Source organism: Cyprinodon variegatus, unplaced genomic scaffold (genome assembly GCF_000732505.1).
Source record: "Cyprinodon variegatus isolate N-32 unplaced genomic scaffold, C_variegatus-1.0 Scaffold229, whole genome shotgun sequence".
NCBI lineage: Eukaryota > Metazoa > Chordata > Actinopteri > Cyprinodontiformes > Cyprinodontidae > Cyprinodon > Cyprinodon variegatus.
Window position 1 is genome coordinate 411,701 of NW_015150682.1, and position 20,979 is coordinate 432,679.

The following is a 20,979-nucleotide window of genomic DNA, read 5'->3' on the forward strand; positions in this document are numbered from 1 at the left end:
CAAACAAACAAACAAACAAGCAAAGATCCATCTTTTTCCATTTTCATACATTTTTGAAAAGCTCCAAGGGGGGCATTAAAGAGCCACGGGTTGCCAACCCCTGAACTAGGCAGAGCTTGAACTGCATAAACTCAGCAAATAGACTGAATGGTTAATGCCTCGTCAGTCCATATTTGTGCAGTTTAAATTATCAGTTGTGCTGCTTGTGTTTCACAGATGGTAAAGATGTGTTTAAGCTCCGAAATAAACCAAAGTGGCCTACTATTTCAGTGAAACTTAAGTGTAGATTTGTGCAGGTAAAACTAAATTAAAAATGCATTTTTAAAAGCCACCTACAAGCCTGTTAAGAGTTCATTCTGACTCAAAAAAGATGTGTCTCGGCTGCAATTTCTTTAAAATACATCAAAACTAAAACAGTCCCTGATTGGTTGCAGTGACACGATTTCACAGTAAAATTTAACATTTTCAGCTTCAGCAGTTGCTACTCTGCACTTACCATGCGGGGCCGCTGTTTGACAACACCTCTGTTCTGTCAAGCAGAGGGCGGAGCCTTAAGGGGCTCTCACCACAGGGAATTCACCGTTGGCTGCTTCACTGCTCTTGCCCATGCAGTGTGCATAAGGATACTATGTAAATTTACAGCTCTTACCACAGACACCTATTCGGTGTGAATATACCAAAACAATAGGTCTCTTTATATATAAACAATCTTTCTATAATACATCTACAGTGCTTTACAATATCAAATAGATCCCGATAATTGTAACTGTAACCTTACTCATGGTGGTGAGTGGCCACACCCACTGCCAAAAACTCAGCCAATGAGGTTTCCCCATTTGCACAAGTCTTTACCACTTTCAAATACCTAACATTCATGCATGGACCCAACCTAAATCGATATGCAACAATATATATATTTTTTTATCTAACAGTTAACAAGATGTAGGTGTAAGATGTTTCTAAACAAGTTGATAAATATTGAGTTCTGTTCACTTTAAGTCTTTTAATAAACTAGATATTGTCATTTACAGTGTTTTATTCAGACTGAATCCTGGAAAAGAACATAGAAATCTCAGGCCAGAAATGCTTGTCTGGGTCACCCAACATGACATCAGCTACATCATCTAAATCTTCTTCTCAGACACGTGAGTCATTGGATGCCTTCCCTGCCACTGCTAATGAGATTCCCCTAGTTAAGTCCTCTAATCTGTCCTGAGGAGCTGGGGGCAGCAAAGTGTGAAGTGAGTCTCCTCAAAGGAAGAGGGGAAGCAGGGACAGAGTTTATTTTCTCCAGCGAGGACCCAACCCCACATATCCAACATCTCCCCTTTCACCCTGTTACCACATCTATGTGTTCTGAAGAGGGCTGTCCTCAGGTAGTGTTGCAAAGGGAATCAGGAGGAAGAAGCAACTGTTCAACTGTGACTATCTGCAAAGGTAAAAAATCTGTAGTTACTTTTGTACGGTGTGCCCATAAGCAAAAAACCACATTAATATCATGCAAAACGGCGGTGTAACATTTGTCACTTTTTGTCCTTGTGTGTGCCTTAGCTTTATGTTTTAGCTACTTTCCAGACATCTGACTGATGATAAGCACTTCCCTGGTGTATGTAAGCAGAGCATGGAAGGCCTAAACCTGAGCGTCTGAGCCTTGTCCAACGTCTTGTCCTTGTCCTTGCTAGGCCTCAGCCTGAGTTATTGCTGAGAGACTGCCAGAGTAACACAGCATGAGTGAAGGAGAAAGCCATTACAGATCCACGCGTCAGCTTTCGAGGAAATAGGAGTGGTAGATTCCTCTCTGCCAGACAAACTGCCTATCATCATGGAGTCTTTGGCAAGAGTGAAGAAGTCGCTGAGGTCGCCCATCAGGAGCCTAACCAGTTGCGTGACGGGGGGGGATAAGAAAAGGTTGTGTGCAAGACAAAGAGTGAAGAGGGGCAGCAGCTACCGAGGCTGCAGAGTACTGAGGAAAACCCCACCTTTTCCAGATCTTAAAGACCCCTCAGTCTTTCGTTCATACCAGGCTGACCTGGAGAAAGAGAGGCAAGTGGAGGCAGTTAATCAGAAACAGACAGTCCTTGGCTTGCAAAAGTATTAAATCCTTTGACATTATTCACATTTGGCATTGAACTTATGACACCCACAATCTTGAAATATTTTGCTCGGATTTTGTGGGACAGACATGTATAAAATGGTGAATAATTGTCAGGTGAAAAGAAAATGCTACCTATAATCCATTTGGAGAGTATTCACAGAGCTATACTTTTCAAATGTACTTAAGTTACAGCAACATTCCAAATGGTATTAGATTAATCTCTTCCATAGGAGTACTTCACATAATACACCATCATGACAGCTGTTGCAATTTTTATTATGAACAAATAATTAAGGAATTACATTTAATATTTACAGCCTTTACCACAGAGCTTAAAACTGAGCTATGGTGCATACAGGATAATATTGGAAAATTGCATTTGCATTCAAACCAAACTATTCTGATACCCCTAATCAAACCCAGGGTAACCTCCAAATGTGACCTAATGCGTAAAAAGAATTTGGCTTATCCTAACTTGATCTCACTGTAAATCCGGCTGTTCTGAAAATGTCTCAAAGGTATGTTTTAGAACATTAGGGAAAATGAAGACTAAGAAATAGATCAGACAGGTCCAGAATACAATTGTAGAGAGGACTAAAGCAGAATTAGTTTATATGATAATATCCAAAAACTTAAATACCTTACAGAAAACAGCAACAGCAGTGCAGCAACAGCCGTGGCACCTTTTTGGCAGTTGCATGCCAGTGAAAGCTCCACAGGAAGTGTCACTATGAGCTCCAGCTGCCACTGGAAGAGCCATTAGCAGCTGCCACAAATTGAGCCTGCTACCTCGTCTGGAATGGAAACAGCTGTAAAACAACTGCAAACCTTTTAAAAAGTAGACATCCACCTAAACTGTTAAAATAAAGACTCCAGCGACACTAGAGGTGCAGGTAAAAAAACAACAACATCTTGATGAAGAGACCTCCACCTGAGAGGTGAAGGGGAAAACAGCAATAGTCAAAATTCCTGCAAGAGGGAGGCTTTATCTTCAGCAGGGACAGATCAATTAGTTTACAGATCACGGAAAGAAAACAGAGAAAACTTGGAAGGTAACCTGTTTGAAGCTGCATATGATTAATTTACAAGTGAGAGGGTCCTGAGTCCTAATTGTTGCCCAGTTACCCAGTGTAGATGTCTTATAACTCTTTTTAATAACTTACACGCTGCACATAGTCAGAATCCAGTGTTCATCCAAAAGATGTTATATCTTTAACATGCAGGTTAGAAACAGGTAATGAGAGTCTATATGAAGTTAAGCTGCTCTGGGAGTATTTCTTGTGTGTGTGGACTTTTGGCAGAATACTGACGCCATACATTTAGGTTTGTGGTTGTAAGGAACAAAATTAAAATCAAAACTGGCAATTAAAATCCATTTCTATTTAACCTACCAAACATCTCAGTGGAAAAAAAAAAGGTTGAATGTGGGAGTGTTAATGTGAACTGTATCTTATCTGGAAGCCTTCCGTATCCAGTTTAACTGAACTTAGTATTGTCGTGTTTCTTTTCTCTGTATACAGGAAGCTGCGGGAGGCAAAGAACACTGAGAAGAACGCTCAGAGAGCAGCAATGAGATCTCACTTTAGGAGAAAATATCGGCTTTCTGAGGTATGTTAGGAAAAAAAAATAACTTGTAATTCTTATTAGTTTGGTCACAAACTTAATCTTTTCTTTGAGGTACACTTTTTTGTAGAGTAAAACCGATGTGAAATATTAATCAACATTTTTTACTGTCATTCAAATCCCTGTTGTGCAGAGACGTTTAGTTTAAATAATATAACACTGGATCTCTATTAACTTAGTAACAGCAGCTAAAGACAAATTGTATCCCCGTCTCTTTGGTTGAATCTAAGAAACATATTAAGGATCAAATGCTCTGAGAAATAAAACACGGTCATTTGGCTAAATTAAGTTATATATCAAAAAGCTGAAAACTTACAGTAGATGATAAACTGAGGAACGATCCGTGATCTCTCAGCGCAATCTTAACTATCTCACTATTAACTAAACATTTCGTATCATTTCTCTCACAGGGTCTCTTCTTAATCAAGCTAATTCCTGTTTATCAGCAGCTGCTGTTCAATTAACAATCAATGAGGTTTTCAACTAACAAACTATGAGTAATAATTAAACCTTATTGATCTCACACTGTAGAACTTTACTTCTGCATTTAAACCATCCCCTTGGGGAGCAGTGGGCTGCCATTGTGCGACGCCAGGGGAGCAGTGTGGGGGTGAAGGGTCTTGCTAATGGACCCAGAGTGGAGGCTGTGGGGATCGTACTTGCAACCTGCTCATAGCAAAAGCACACTGCTCTAACCACTTGACCAACACTCAAACTTATTTGAAAACAATTATTGTCTCTTTTTTTTCTTTGATCTTTTCATGTATTTGCATATAATGTATGTATTTAATGCTACTAAATTACTGTGGGAGTTCAGCTCTTGTTCCGGTCATCTTTTGTGGCCTTCACCTCTTTCCCTGTTTTGTTTTGCCAACACGATTCAGAGCCCTGAGGACACGAACCACCTGAGGTCTGCTGGCAGCAAAGTATCGCTCCCCCCTGAGCTGTCCAAAATGATTCATCCTGAAACCAAAACCAAGGACGACAGCTTCAACCTGCTGAGCGCCCTCCAAGGCCTCAGCATCAGCAGGGCTGTGTTTATAGGAGGGAAACCCAGCAGGACGCCCACACCAACTCATGGAGACTCTTGTCGGGTCATGTAGTCAGTTGTGTTTTAAAATGACAGAAAGATGTGCTGCCAGATGGTGTTTTGTCTTATTTATCAGTACTGGAATGTAATGACTGTAAAATGTATTACATACAAATTATTTCCAAGCTTGTAAAAGACATGTTCTTAATGAAACCTAGCATAGTGACTTTAATGAAAGAGCTAAAAATGATTAGAAAATAGGAAAATGTTTGATGAGATTTTTCTTACCATTTGGGCAAAAGATCTAAATAACAAAATAAACTACCAGGAACCTTTGGTTAGAGCTAAAATATGTTAAAATAATCAAATTATTGTTTGCACTTCCACCTATGTAGCAAAATATCATCAAATGTTTTGTGAAGTCAGCACCCCTTGATCTTGGGACAATTTATTAGCTGATGCTTCCTGCAGAGCTTCCTGCAGAGGTTAGTTGTGCTTAAATGTAATTGCAAGCTTACAAATTAATGTAAACCAGTGGACAGTTGTTTTTAGCTTTTGTTTATTCATTAGCAACATTTTCTATTAGGCTAATTACTTCATAGCAAATGCAGGCTGCAGTGTTACTAATGATGCTTGCTGACTGGGCATTCAGTAAATACTATAGATCCAACTGGGTGATCTATACACAAGTAAGGAACCTCAGGGATAAATGATGATAAAATGTTAAACTCTTATGTTTTACATTTAAACATCACAATGTTTTATTTAAATGTTTTCCTTAACTGTGCTGTAAAATGTAGCGTCCCCTCATAACAGATCTGTTTTTGCTTTTTTGTTGTTGTCCAATTTAGACAAAAATACCTTGAGTATTGATGCAGTTTCTTAAAAATACAGAATCAACCTGTCCCTGTTTAAAAAACAAAATTAACTTGATGTGTCACCCTGGGAGGCAGCAGCTGCCATCAAGCGTCTATTAGTGAGTCTTTTCTATCACCGTGGAGGAATTTTAATCCACTCTAGTGAAATACTTTAAAACCAGACACAGTTAAGAATGTTGGAGCATTAGTAGCCTGTTTGATGGTAGACATCATTTCACCTAAACATTGGACTAAACACTGTATCAGAACACTGTATCTGTTTTCCTGTTATGAGCTATATTTCAGGCTCTTATCTTGTTTTTTCTGTTAAGCTTATAGTAAGTGATGAGGACGATTAATTTTTTTTTATACCAAATGGAAAAGAAATAAAATAACCTGAAAAGATTTTGTGCTGGTGGAAACATTTATTGAAGATTTTGTCCAGCTGCTGTTTCTGTTTTGTGAAGATATTCTGGCTCTGTTGTCTTTCTCTTGAACTCTGACGGCAGGATTAATAAATCACTGCCTACTATCGGTTTACAGACCAATAAAAACACATCCAAGGCTCTATGAGGTTGAAAATAGTGCAGAAAAATAACCAGTCCTGACCACTCTGGATGAGAGTGACCGACACATCCTGGTTGGACCATGAGGAGAGTGCAGGGAACATCTGGGTCCAGGATTTTAGGTGCTTTACCTCAAAAGCGTTTTTGTGTGACTGCAGCAGGGACTGTGGTACATGCAAACCTAGACGGAGGTAAAGGAGCTCTAAAAGCAGTCAGAAAAGGGGGTGTGGATGGCAGGGTGAAACGCTTTGAGGAGATCCCTCACACGGGGAGGAATGGTTGGATCAACCTGCTGAGGTTCTGGAGAGAAAATCGTTTCCAGCAGCTCCACAAGCACATGGAGAGGACCTTCAACGCCCTCGGCCCCATCTACAGGTACAGAAAGGCTTACAGGTAACATGCATTGTTTCCTGTTTGTGCTGTAGTTGTTTTTACACCAGCTTTCTGCCTATGTTTAAAGGGAGAAGGTGGGCACTATTAGCAGCGTGAACATCTTGCTGCCATCTGACATTAGTGAGCTGTTTCAGTCGGAGGGGCTGCACCCTCGACGTATGACCCTGCAGCCGTGGGCCACACACCGAGAGATACGCAACCACAGCAAGGGAGTTTTCCTCAAGTCAGTGCCCTGTCTCTGCTTTAATCACTCCTGTTGTGGACATATGCACTTCTTAGTCGTCTGTAGAGATTTCTTAGATCATTATTGCAATTTGGTAATATTATGGTAATTTATCAGTAGTTTCTTTTTGAGGAGGGGGGACAAAATAGATGAAAAGAAGCATGGTATATTTTACTTTCTTGTCACTCTTCTCACCAAGAGATGAAATGCAAAAAGATTAAATATAATAGTACAAAATCAAACATAAAATTATTACTATAAATATGTTTCAGTAAAGCTTTGCAGTTAATACTTGAGTTCAGTTGCTGTGATTTTTCACACTGACTGGGGAATTATCTTGATGATCTTAAAGTTTTAACTCCAGCGATCTTTAATTTGGTCAAACATTAAAGATGATCAGGTCACATTAAACAGAAAACCTTCAACAGATTACTCAGTCCATGAATTTGTTTTCATTTTAAAAACATTTAAAAACTACTGGACCTGAATAAAATATGTCCACATTGTAAAAAGATAAAATTGTATGTCTTTATGTTTTGATTAAAATTAGATTAGAGATAATTCAATATGGTTTGTTTGGTAACAGCTTATTAAAGTTTTTACAGTGAATAAGTACCTCCTTACAAATTTGAATGAATTATGCACATAATTCTTTTAGCTGAATATATATATTTTTTTCTTACTTACAATTTTCTCAGGTCTTAGTAAAACCCATTAAAAGGTCGGGTGCATCTTATTCCCTAATATTGGTTTTGGATACAGGGGTCTTATTTTAAATAGATCTTGTAGTTTAGGTACTTTATAACAAACTTCTGTACCAATTTATTTGTAAAGACATTGCTGACATTGAAAAGCTGTGCTCAGTTCTAAATAATATGAACTGCTTCTATAATGGTACTTAATGCTTTGGTGAATGACTTAGGTGATCCTTTTCATTTATTTTAATTTGTTTCAGTTGGCATTAAGGTTTATATCAAACATTTTACCTTGCAAAAGTATTTATGTCCTTTTAAATGTTTTGCATTTTCGTACATTATTACTAAAAGCTCCAAAGTGCTTTATTTGGATTATATGGGATAGAGCAGCATAAAGTGATTTATGATTGTGATGGCAAATTATAGTATTTAAATTCAAAGTTAAATTACATTTTAAAGTCTAATAGAGCAGACCGGTGTGTGATTTAGCTTTATAACTGAACATATGCAAACAAACACCATGTAAGCCAAGGAAGGAAGTAGACAGGTCAGGGATAAATTTGTGGAAAAGTTTAATGCAGGGACATGTTGTGAAAATAAATACCAAAGATCACAAACACACCAGCAACTGCTGATCCATTTAAACTGACAGGCCAGAAAATGAATGGAGATAAATATTAAATATTATTTAAAAATAAGCTTCCAAAAACTCTCTACAATCAAAATTAGATTAGGGCTGAGTATAAAACTTCACCTGCAACTTTCACCCAAACAAATAATTCATATTTAGTTTGCATGTCTTTTAACTTTCATTTTTTTCTCTACAGCAGTGTTTTTCAATCCTGGTCCTCAAGGCACCCTGCCCTGCATGTTTAGATGTTTCCCAGCTTTCACACACCTGTTATCAATTGCTAGCAGATTATCAGGCTTTGCTGAACTGCAATCATCTGAATCTGGTTTGCTGAACCTCAGAAACATCCAAAACATGCAGAGCAGGGTGCCTTGAGGACCAGGTTTGAAAAACACTGCTCTCCAGCAACAGGTCAGTGAACACAAATTCTCCAATCTGCTGCTGAACACATTCAACTCTTACATGTCTTTGTAAAAAAAAAAAAGATGTTGCAGATGAAGAGTTTAAGGTAACGCTTTCTTTTACAGTAAATCAATAACCATGTAATAACATGGTAATAACATAGCAAGTTACATTATATTACTAGTTAACAAGAAAAACTATGTGGAATTTTGGTAAGTGCTGTGATTAAAATTTTAGGCAGACAAAGTAAAGTCAGACTTCTAAGATTTAAGATTTGAGGTAACTCAGTCATTTCGCCAGCAGCAATAAATTAATGTGTTGTTATCTAGTAAAATGCACTTTATTACTTGGCATATAACAGAAAACCAAACCTAGAAGACGGCAAGCTAATTGTCTGAACTAAACTCGTATTTATTTGTAACTTGAGTTCAGTTTAATAATGCTTTATTTACCTGATCATGAGTTACAATTTACTTTGTAAGCCGTTGGCAGGTGGTGGCCAATAATGGAAAGTGTTAAGTGATAACCTAATGGTAATTACCCACCAAAAATCTCCATTGTTACATAGCAGCATACAATTATAATAATTACATGCAGGTAAGTACTTTTAAATTATATACCTTCATTTTGGGGTAATTACTAAATAAAGTATTTCTTGTTACAAGGTAATGTAATGTGACTTGCAATGTTATTACCATGTTATTATAAGGTTATTGATGTATTGTAAAAGAAAGTGTCACCTTTATATTTATAATCTTTTGCTAAAGGTAAATATTTAGCTGCACAAATTCAGATTTTTTTGCTGTGCAACTCACAATGCAATGTAGAGACGTTTGCACCCAAAATACAGATCTACTTCTATAGAATATGCTCATTGTAACTTTGGAAGACCTACAGCGATCCACAGGTGACCTTATAGAAGAATTGTTAAAAGAAAATCGCTGTTAAAAGGTAGCCATAACATGTCCTATCTGCAGTTTACCACAAGCCCTGTACAAGTCACCGTTAACAGGAAATAAGGTGATCGAGTCAGATAAGAAACAAGCTAATATTATTGAACACCAAACATACCATCTAGTCAGTAGTGGGAGCATCTGATTATTTTTGTGAAAAAAAAAATCATATACAACAAAACCCATGTCTTCTTAGATTCACAGTTTTGTGTTGTACTGTAACATAAAAAATAGATAAAACACATAAAATGTTGTGGTTGTAATCTGACAGAAAAAATACTGTCAAAAATATCAAGTCAAGAGAATATATAAATAAATAAATGTAAGGTGTTAGAGGGGGGTAGTGATTCTGCATGCCTGTATTCACTATTCATATAATATTGTTCATATAATAAGTTGTAACGATGGTTAGAGAGGAGTAACAAAAATAACACTCTTTTTGGTTTTGCTCAGAAAAATTCTAATTTTGCTTACCGGTAATTAAAATCTACTGGTTTGGTCTAATACTTCCCTGTGGCTCATCTCTGCACAGAAATGGAGAGGAATGGAGATCTGACCGCCTTCAGCTCAACAAGGAGGTGATGCTAAGTGCAGCTGTGAGGCGCTTTCTCCCCCTCCTCGAGGAGGTGGCAAAGGACTTCAGTGGAATGCTGCAGGCAAGGGTGGAGAGGGAAGGGAGAGGAGAGGAGGGCAGGCGGAGCCTCACGATCGATCCAAGCCCTGACCTTTTCCGCTTCGCACTGGAAGGTCAGGGAGCATCTTCATCACGCTTTGCTTTATTAGCTGAAATACTCATAAAGGCCATAAAAGTAAAAACATCACAGGGGTGGTGTATATTAATGCAGCTTGCATAGAATCTGCTCCAAAATCATCAATTCTAGTCAGAAAGGCTGGAGGCTCCAGCATCTTCTGACATTACTTACACAACTTACAGAAATATCACTCTTTGGTGAAGTTAGATAGAATTTCACTGAACAAATTAGAACTCATTTTAGCAACATATTTCAAAGTGAATATATTTTAACCTTGTTTTGAGCAAAACGACAACCTGACCTCTTTCACGTGATGACGATATCGGAGGTCAAGGAAAACATATCAAGTAAATATCAGAGGTGATGTTCTGCAGCCTTTCATCCTTCTGCCACCACATTCTTAACTGTCAGTCACCCTCGTGTGACTCAGCGTACCATGTGTTTCTCTGCATGCGTGAGTGTGAAGCTGATGACTTCATGGCTCTGATCTGAACGGGCCGCGGCGCACGGAAGGTGCAAAGCCAGAGGAGAATTGACTCAGTTGAAACTAAGCCCAGGAGGTTTATGAGAGGATAAAGTATTGAAAGCACGTCTGACAGTGAATGGATGTGTGAGGAGGGGGCTGGAGCTTCTCCATGACAATGCATCTGCTTCTCTTTGCAGGGATGGATTCACAGATGAAAGCAAAGAGAAATGTGAGGATGATATCCAGGGAGAAATAATCATTTACTGTGAAGCTAAATGTTATCACATTGTGTCACATCATAAACTCAAACTTCAGTGTATCTGTTGGGGATTCTGGTGATAAACCTACAGAGAGGGTTACATTTTTTTTTTTTTGGAGGTGGAGGAGGATTACATTTTCATCACTTTATAAATAAATGTGACATGCAGCTGTTTTTAGTCCTCCCAGCTGAATCAGTACTTTCTAAAACCAGCTATTGTGTATTTATAATGGAATGTCTTCTGCATGTGTCTCTTTCAGTTTTGCAAAACGAGACACTGGAATTTTCCCCCATACATATTTCCCAGTGTCGTATTCAGGGGCAGCTCTACAGGGGGGAAAGGGGGAAAACTGCCCCCTGCTTTAAAAAACAGTGACATACTTACTAAATGATTACTAATCGTAATCATTTAGTAAGCTGTTCTTGTGACCTAAGTTAAGGTAGTAAATCATTTATTTTTTCATATTGCAGTAGACTTCTTACTTAACTGGGCTGATTTTTCTAAATCTTGTAGATCACAATGAAAATTAGTGAAGAAATTTCTGTAAAAAGAAAAGGGATAAGAAGGATAAACGACGGATATATGAGAAAAGAAGAGAGACGAGGAAGAGACTTGCAACAGCTGAAGAAATGAGTAAATCTTATTAGTGGTGAAGATAAGAGTCAGAGGGAGAAAGAAGACAATGTAGAGGAGAATGATGAGTGAAGAGGAAGCTTCAGAGTCAGAGAATCCAGCCTATCCATCTGGACCATCTGGTGCATATTTATTATCAGCATAAATTCCAGTTTAGGTTTTAAAATCTTTTTGAGACTTTTTGCTTCCTTGGAAGTCTTTGAAAGAGTCACCTTAAGCTCTCCTAAAAGTGATGGCTAAAGTAGCTGTTAGTGGGAATTTAAGTTCCTTTTAGACTTCTACTTCTTTGTTTTGTGGAATATTTCTTCTCACATACCTGAAAGTTGTCTTTGCTTCTCAGAAGAGTAAAGTACACCTTTTTTTTCCAATTTATCATATAAGAGATCTCTTATATATTTTCTTATAGAAATGAAGGAGTCCAGCTTCGCCAGCATGCCTAAACATTTTGTGCCTTCTTTGCCCCCCCTCCCTTGTGTCAAACTTATAGGATCCACCATTGGTGAGATTGGAAGGAGAGGATCTGTGGTTTGCAATTCTTGCCAAAAAATATCGATTGTATTTAGCTTTGGACTTTGACTAGGCCACCATATCACATCAGTAAACTTTGATTTAACCTTTTTTTTTTTTTTATAGCTCTGGCTTTATATTTATATTAGCTTTATTCCTGGGCGGCATTTCATTCTGTACATCTCTATCCTGCAGGATGATGACTTAACTGTGGATCACCATAACGATAGTGTGTCTTCCTTTAGACTTAGACTTAGATTTATTTTGTCATTTTGTATACACCAATGTAAACAAAAATAAATTTCATTTAAAAAGTGTGTGTCAGGTTGATTGACAATCTTGGCAAATTTTCTTGATTGCTAATATTCTTGCTTTTTAGCCGGTCAGTTTTGGTCGATGTTCATGTTTTAATAGGTTTAACGGCTTTGAATATTGCTTTATGTCCTATCCTGCTTTAAATTGTTCTGTAGCTTTCTCCTTGACCTTTCTGGAGTGTTCCCTACTCTTCATGGTGCTGTTTGTTCTCTAATTTTCTCCGTAAGACTTTGTGATCCGTAATAAAACCACCTGATCTCTTCTGAGATTAGGCTGGATACAGATGGATTGAACTGACTAATTAAGTGAGATTAGGTGATCGGCCCAGATACAGTCCAAGGGTATCAGAATAAAGGGGGTTGAATACGTTTGTAAGATGAGTAAATTAATGAAAACCATTAATAGTTTCCTGCCTCTTGTGAAATGTGCACAATGATTATTCCAACAAAATTTAAAACTTTTGTATATCACAGAAAAGAAATGAACAAGCTAAAAATAACCTTCAGTAGATTTTACAAATAAGCTATAGAAGCTGAACATTTGAGATCCAGTAAACTTTTTGTGTTTTTATTTTGGTTTTTCACCATAAGGAGCACCAACCCTTCACCCATCTTAGTCTCCCACTTGTATCCTTTCTTCCTCTCTGCAGCCAGCTGCCATGTGATCTATGGGGAGCGTATCGGCCTCTTCTCCTCCTCTCCATCCCTGGAATCTCAAAAGTTCATCTGGGCAGTGGAGCGAATGCTGACAACTACACCTCCTCTCCTGTATCTCCCCCCTCGTCTGCTGCTCCGCATTGGTGCTTCCCTGTGGACCCAGCACGCCACTGCTTGGGACCACATCTTCAGTCATGGTAAGAAGAAATACAGCATTGTTTTGTTCACCCAAGAAATTTGCTCAGATGCAGTTTCCCCCTAACTGAGTTCTTCTGCTTCTTCAAGCTGAGGCCAGGATCCAGAAGGCTTACCAGCGTCTCTCATCCTCTAAGGGTCCTCACTCTGTGGCTGGGACAGCTGGGGGCCAGTATACTGGGGTTCTGGGGCAGCTTATAGAGAAAGGGCAGCTATCTTTGGACCTAATCAAAGCCAACATCACCGAGTTGATGGCTGGAGGGGTTGACACGGTGTGTTTGCTAATCCACCTCTTTATTGTTCATGGACTGAGTCTGTGTCACATCTTATCTGATACTCTGTGCAGACCGCCGTTCCTCTGCAATTTGCTCTATTTGAGCTGGGACGCAACCCTGAGGTGCAGGAGAGGGTGAGGCAGCAAGTGAGGACATCATGCTCACAGGCAGGCGGTGATCCTCAGAAAGCCCTGCAGGGGGCACCACTGCTGAAAGCCACAATCAAAGAGGTTCTCAGGTACTTGGCTACAAAAAGTCACTTATTTCTGTTATATTGTGTTTTTCACAATGCTGTGGGACTGTCTTCATCACTCAGCAATTCAATCCAAAAATAGGCAAAGTATGGGAAAAAATTAATCAGTCAGTTGTTTCACTTTGAGGCAAATAAACACATAATCTTATTTTAAAGCTGAGGAATTCTGGCTCTGTAAATCAGCATAAGGTTCAGCTAAAATTAATGGTACATGTTTTTCTATTCATTGGAGAGAAAATAAATTCAATCACTAAGTATACGATTTGAGATTCTGTAATGAATATATATGCAAGTGTAACTTTACAAATGAATAAACAATTTCCAGACAGCTGCTAATGTGTTCAGACTTTAAGTACAAAGATTAACTCCCTGCCATAGCAAATAACCACTTTGGATCTCTATTAAATAAATGATTTATAGTGGAAATTAAAAAATACAAATTGCTTCTATTGAAATCTATGTGAGAAATTTCCCTGACAGAAAAAACTGTAGGAGATCATAATAATCACAGTAGTCACAAAATATATAACCCAACAATTTATTGCTAATTTATGAATTCCTTCAGTTTATTTCCATTAGTTTGATGTAACATCTGTAATTTATCATTTCCTTGCATTTAAGTATTTTTTTTTTTCAACATTACCTTGTAATTATTATAGATGGCTGCCGTTTGTTGAATAGTTTCTTTTTTCTGTTTACCTCTGGTCTTAGATGCTTTTCAACTAGAAAGATTTTTTGTGAGGTTCTCTTTATCCTTTGTGGACATTTGCTACGATGTGTAACCATAGCAATCAATGCAAGCTTTTTAAAATTATACTTGCGCTACTTCCAAAAGCTATTTCCACACTGCTTTAAAAATGAGGCGCAGAGGATGTTGAGCATGAGCAAAGAGAAGAAAGAATAGCAGGAAACTTAAGCAGTTTCTTCCATCACTCATTATGGACAAAGTGAGATATTTCAGTAACAAGTTAAAAGAGCTCCAAGTTCTTGCAAGGACTCAGACAGAATATCAGCAATGCAGTATTGTGTGTTTTATTGAAGCGTGGCTGCAGAATCACATCCCAGACTCCTCTGTCACTCTGCCAAGCTTTCTGACCAGGCAAACAGACAGCAATTAATAAAATGCTGGAAAACTCAAAGGAGCTGGCTTGGAATGGCTTGTAAAGAACAGATGGTGTCATCGAGTTACTGTAAAGATTTAACTCTGCCTCCCAGATATTGAACAGTTGGCAGTTTGTTTTCATTCATATTATTTGCCCAGGGAGTTCTCTTTTGAAAACCATTTACATTCCACCCTCTGCTGATGCCAAAACCGTGTGTGAGATAATCACTTCCATTGTTGCAAAGCTATAGTTACAATAGCCAAATGCATTTGTGACAATAACTGGTGATTTCAATCACATGTCACTCTCTGTACTATACTGCCAATGTTGCAAAAGTTTTGTAAACTGCTGCACAAGAGAAAACAAAACTCAAAACTAAATTAAAAGTTCAGAAATCGCGTCGAGGCTTTATAGAGTGGACAAAAACAAAAGCTTCTGTATTAGGTCCACTCTATAGAGCCTCAAACTCAATGCTATTACTGACATTTTTAATTGAAAAAGCTTCCTGGATGGGAAGCAAAACGTCTTCAAACTTGGAAACAGAGTCCAGTGGATTGTTTTTTAACTGTTTTGGAATGTCATATGACATTATTTCGCACAATTACATTCATTACTTCACCTCTATTCATCTTTCACACAGCCACTGGAGACAGAAATGTAGTTCAATCCAACTGCAGGGAACCAGGAGATCAGGAATTTGCCACCCTGTGTGTTGCTCCTTATGGGAAATGCTATCTGCCTTCAGGCAAAATCCTACAGCTTTTGTCCACTAGGAGGAGCCAAGATCGACCACAATTGAAAGTTCTTTAGAACTGCTTTATTAATACTTCTGGTTTTATAAAAGTCCAGATTTCTAACTCCAAACACACTCAACTCACCAATCTGAGATTGGTAACCGCTTTTTTGTGTGTTTTTTAAAAGTTAAACTTAAGGTTGTCTTGCAAATCAATTGAAAGGAAAATTGTTTAAATGGCTATAAAATATGAATATGTGTTTATTGGTGTGTTTCAGGTTGTATCCGGTGGGGATCACAGTGCAGCGGTATCCAGTCAGAGATATTATTCTCCAGAATTACCACATACCTGCAGGGGTAACTGTTGTTTACTCTCGTACTTTTTCCATATGTTCAAAAAAATATTTTTCTTATGTGTTGTTGCCTTCTTTGCAGACAATGGTCCAGGCCTGTCTATATCCGATGGGAAGAAGCTCACAAGTGTTCGAGGATCCCCTGCGCTTTGACCCTGGGCGCTGGTGCGGCAGCAACAAGGACGATGGCCGGAGAGGAGAGGGTCAAGGGTTTCGCTCTCTGGCCTTCGGATTTGGCGCGAGGCAGTGTGTTGGGAGGAGGATTGCTGAAAACGAGATGCAGCTCTTGCTAATGCATGTGAGTCACTGCACACAGGAAGAGAGGAAGACAGGAGATCAATGATAAGGGAGGATTAGAGAGCAAGGATATGATGTTCGTAAACCCAAAACTATCTGGAATAATTCTGGCTGGATTTCTGACCTCTCTTCTTGGCAAATTCAACTGGTTGGTTTCTTGACACAGAGCTGCCTTTTAAGACAGTAGGTATGTACTATACTAATTCTTTCAGATTCTGGATGCAGTCAAGAGTGCTTCCCCAGTAGTACCAGTACCCCCACTAACACCAACCCATTACCCACATTCTTAAAATTGAAGTATTAACTATGGAGCTACTTAATAAGCTACTGCGTTATTATGTATGCATATATATGAGATAGGTGCCACCATAAGGGCGGGGGGCATGAAATAGCTCATTACCGTAGATGACGATAGGAATGCAGATCGGTACACCGAGATCTTTGCTTTTTGGCTCAGCTCTCTCTTCACCACAATAGAGCGGTACAGCGCACGCTTCACAGCAGACGCCGTACCAATCTGCCTATCAATCTCCCGCTCCATCATCCCCTCATTCATTAACAAGACCCCAAGATACTCAAACTCCTCCACTAGAGGCATTACATCCTCCACAACTCGGAAAAGGCACTCTACCCTTTTGCAGCTCATCACCATGGCCCTGGATTTGGAGGCACTGATGCTCATCCGGCCGCTTCACACTCGGCTGTTATTTGATTGAGATTGAGAGCTGTAGATCACGCCCTGATGAAGCCAATAGAACTACATCATCTGCGAATAACAGAGACGCAATCCTAAGGCCACCAAAACAGATCCCCTCAACACCTTGGCTGCGCCTAGAAATTCTGTCCATAAAGGTTATGAACAGAATCTGTGACAAAGGGTCACTCCACTGAAACAGTTAATACCAGAGTTAACGTGAAATGTTGAAGCATCGAAAATGTGTTTGCTTTTAATGTTCTGGTGGATGCAGTTTGTACCACATACTTGAAAAGGCTAACACCTAATTTTAGCAACCAAGAACAGTAGTGGAAAATCCCCACCAGGCAGGCTGTGCTGACAGAGCTTTTGCTGGAGATTCCCAGTGATTAAAAATTCCCAGTGATTAAAAATGCTCTTGAGATGACTTTAATATGGACAAGCATCAAAGATGAAGCCGCAGACGCATCTTTGCTGCTCAAATCATGGTTGGGGTGAACGCAGCATTAGTATAAATGCAACAACAAACAGAGCAATGTTTGGTATTATTAGGGAGAGTGATGTGCATGCAGCTAACAAAGGGAGATGGGGCGACAATACATTGTTCAACACAATACAGGCTAGTAACACAAAGCCACCATACTGTTTTTTCCCACTCTGTGACTGGTTTAAAAAATGATCGTTTATGGTCTCCAAAAACAGCAGATCCATGTGGACACACAACCTAAACAGCAAAATACGTCTGTGGATACACCTAATACCATCTCCATGTGGACAGGGGCGCATGGTAATAAATCAGTTTTTTTTTTTCAGTCAAAAAGAGCATTTCAACAACAGCAACGCTGCAATAAATTGTCAGGTTTAAGAAAAAAAAAAAAAAAGCCCACTGCCTCTTTAAACACTATCACCAATCAGCTGATTAATAGTTGAATAGAAAAAAAAATGTTTTCCAACAAGAAAATGGATAAAACAGGATACTATTGGGCTTCTGAAACGACCCCGGCCTTATCCTGTTGTTGGATAACATAAAAAAACATGTCTGTTGCAGGAATGCATTAGGTTTCACTAAACTATTGATTCTGTCAAGAAGCTCAGTCAAATACTAAGCCAGAAGCTGACTGATTTCCACAAAATACATTTGGTTTCTCTGTAACCTTTAACCAAACAATATTAGGAGTTAATCTATTAATTTGAGCATGAATACATTATCATTACCCTAGGAGGATTAATGTATTTTGGATTAAAAAAAACTTGCCTCTAATTTTTCAATTTTGTTGTACTATTATCCAGGAATGAAAACAAATACAATAACCTAAAAGAATAAAAGACAGACAGTATGTTTGGTTTTAGTTTGTCTTTTGGGTTTGTTCAGTCATCAGTTCATTAGATGGCCAAACTCAAGGTTCACTAATACAAAGGCTTGCTGATAAAGGTGTAATTTAAAAATGATCGGACTGGAGACCAAACATGGTGTAGCTCCTCCTTCTGCACTGCTGAAGGTTTGCAAAAAAAAAAAAACTGTTTGCTGTTCTAAAAATACTGTGTGTAGCAAGACTTAAGTGTCCTTTTGCATTTATAGAAATTGAGAAGATAAAGCAGCCTCTAATGGTAACATTTTAAAGCACTAAATGTAATCCCTCTCAATTTTGTCATTCCTCTCCCTTTCTTCCTCTTCTCTGTGCCTCCCCTCATCCTCCTCTCTGTACTCAGATCCTGCTAAACTTCCATCTCAGTGTGCCGTCCTCAGAAGACATCAAAACCAACGTTACTCTGATCCTGCAGCCCGAAACCCCTCCTAGGATCACTTTCACCAAGCTCTGACACACAGGAAAAGAAACTTTTATCCTCTATCCAGCGTCTTGCTCACGCTTTTTAGCTCAGTTGAACTTCTGGTTTTAATCTGAACTGGGGGCTCAGATCTATCCATATGCTTTGTATTCAGCCACAATGGAGACAAATAAAGGATTATTTCCCTACTATGATATGTTCTGAGATTGAACTACTGTAACATCTGTCCAAAAGATGGCGCTAAAATTCACCACTGACACACCCCATTAATATTTATCACTCCTCTTCCTTTTTACATTTCAGTCTCTTGACCTGCTCCTTGGGGCGTCCAACAGGTTGGTTATTTGTATGCTCTTAAGATTTAACAATGCCATGAATTTCTTGTAATGGTTGGTCTATAATGTGGATTGTTTGCTCTGTTCAAATGATCGATCTATGGCTCAGAGATATCTTAACCAGTCTATTTTTGATTTTTTAGTAATATTTTCCACCTAAAACTTTGTTAAAGTCAAATAGGGTATTTTTTTATGTCTTCCAGAGTCACATTTTCACATTAAATCTAAAACGACTCTTTAAATGTGAAACTTAGATTTCAAATGTAAAAGTGACCTTTGCTCCTTTTTGACATTGTGCAGGTTTTCTGTCTCATGGAGAGGTGTGTGCTTCAGCTGCAGGTTAGGCTTCTAGTTTAGGAGCAAAGGTCTGTTTGAGATAAAGATTTACACGTTGCATCATGGTGAGACGGTGCGTGATCATGCATGGATACCAATGTGTAGAGTGTGTGCTTGTGAGTGGAAAACACCATTTGTCTCCCATGTGCTACACACAAATCTGGCCTAATTTCACCTGCTGTGGGTTGTTTTGGAACTTAATTTAAAGAGCATTTTGTTTTTACCACTGTTAATAAAACCTACTGAAAAAATAATGGAAAAGAATTGACACAAATTTATTATAAATATATATATTATACATATATATATATTTATATAATATATTTTATTTTTTCTTGCTTAAAGGTTTCATTATTATTATGCCTTATGTAATTCTAGTTTGTTTGCTAATTGTCATTTTCAATTTTTTTTACACTTTAAATAATTATTATTGTTATACAGCTGCAGCAAATAGAAAATAGATTCAAAAATACTACAAATATTTTAAAATATAACAGGATGCTGTTGCGGCCTTTGTTTGGAGAGCTGCTAGACAATAAGCAAGAGAAAAAAATAAAAGAGAATTGGGGATCTGATACAGCAAAGGTCTCTGGGACAGGATTTAAATCCAGGACACCTGTGTAGAGAACTAAGGCCTGGGTCAATGCAATTTGTACCAAATTCATTAAAGTAATTTTCAGATCTGTTTAAGTAGGGAAACAATTGTAGTCCATCCATCAAAGTATTTTAATCATACTTTAAAACGGGGCTCCTTAACCTAAACTCCTCAAGTTCCATCATTTGTACTTGTCTAACACAAATATATACACTATTAGGTTTTTAATTAATTTGCTTAATAATTCAGCCCTTATTTAATTAGCAAATAATTTATTTCTTGACAAAGAAAATGAAATTAGTACAGTAAGAAAATCTAAACCTTACAGATTTATAGGCGCTGGTGTTCCTGGGTGTTTCTGAATACATCTATCCTTCCATGAACCAGATTGTCCAGTAAGGTCATTAGGGGCAGCAGTATTTAGGCAATCGGTGAGCTTCACCTATACAGGTAGCCAAGCCACCAAAGAATCACCCAGGACACAAGACTATTTGCGCACCAAACTCACAACTGATGGCAATTTAGAAAGATCAGTTAACCTAAAAGTCGAGTTATTGGATTATGGAAGGAAGCAGGAGAAACTAGAGAAAAGAAACAAAAACAAAGCTGGGCTTTGAAGCTAGGCAAATCATTATGATTAAAAGCATTGTAACTAAAAGCAGCTCACTTGTGAACAGCTTTTGTGTTACCAGCTGCTGTCAGATAGAGGTTGGGTGTATTGGAATAACGTTTTTCAAGTAGGATAAAAACTGATGATTTTGTATGACTTAAAAAAATGTCTTTGTCATTTTGGAACATCTCAGTCTCTCCTTTCAAAACCACCTGTCACTTCTATAAAAGGAAATCTCAACAGGGGAACGACTTAATTTAAAACTGTGACAACGTTCATGTTGTCCCTTTTCCTATTTACTTCCTAGAAAAGTTCTAAAGGTTCTTTGTTAAATTTGTGTCAACAGCCAAATCCA

At 38.3% G+C, this 20,979-nt stretch overlaps 1 protein-coding gene across 1 annotated transcript; it reads left to right on the forward strand.

The window, feature by feature from the left end:
- Nucleotides 1-6,217: 6,217 nt before the first annotated feature.
- Nucleotides 6,218-19,532, forward strand: LOC107088793 (cytochrome P450 11B, mitochondrial-like). The gene is made up of 9 exons (XM_015381180.1): nucleotides 6,218-6,546; nucleotides 6,632-6,787; nucleotides 10,001-10,215; nucleotides 13,051-13,254; nucleotides 13,343-13,524; nucleotides 13,599-13,765; nucleotides 15,895-15,973; nucleotides 16,052-16,267; nucleotides 18,671-19,532. The coding sequence occupies exons 1-9, from the start codon at nucleotides 6,254-6,256 to the stop codon at nucleotides 18,779-18,781; spliced, it is 1,623 nt and encodes a 540-aa protein (XP_015236666.1). The 5' UTR covers nucleotides 6,218-6,253; the 3' UTR covers nucleotides 18,782-19,532.
- The last annotated feature ends 1,447 nt before the right edge of the window (nucleotides 19,533-20,979 follow it).

Excerpts from the sequence above, each read along its gene's own strand:
- LOC107088793 (XM_015381180.1), top strand. The coding sequence starts at position 6,254 with ATGAGGAGAGTGCAGGGAACATCTGGGTCCAGGATTTTAGGTGCTTTA. Across the intron at positions 6,547-6,631 it reads GCCCTCGGCCCCATCTACAG|GGAGAAGGTGGGCACTATTA; the intron begins GTACAGAAAGGC and ends CTATGTTTAAAG. Across the intron at positions 13,525-13,598 it reads TGGCTGGAGGGGTTGACACG|ACCGCCGTTCCTCTGCAATT; the intron begins GTGTGTTTGCTA and ends TACTCTGTGCAG.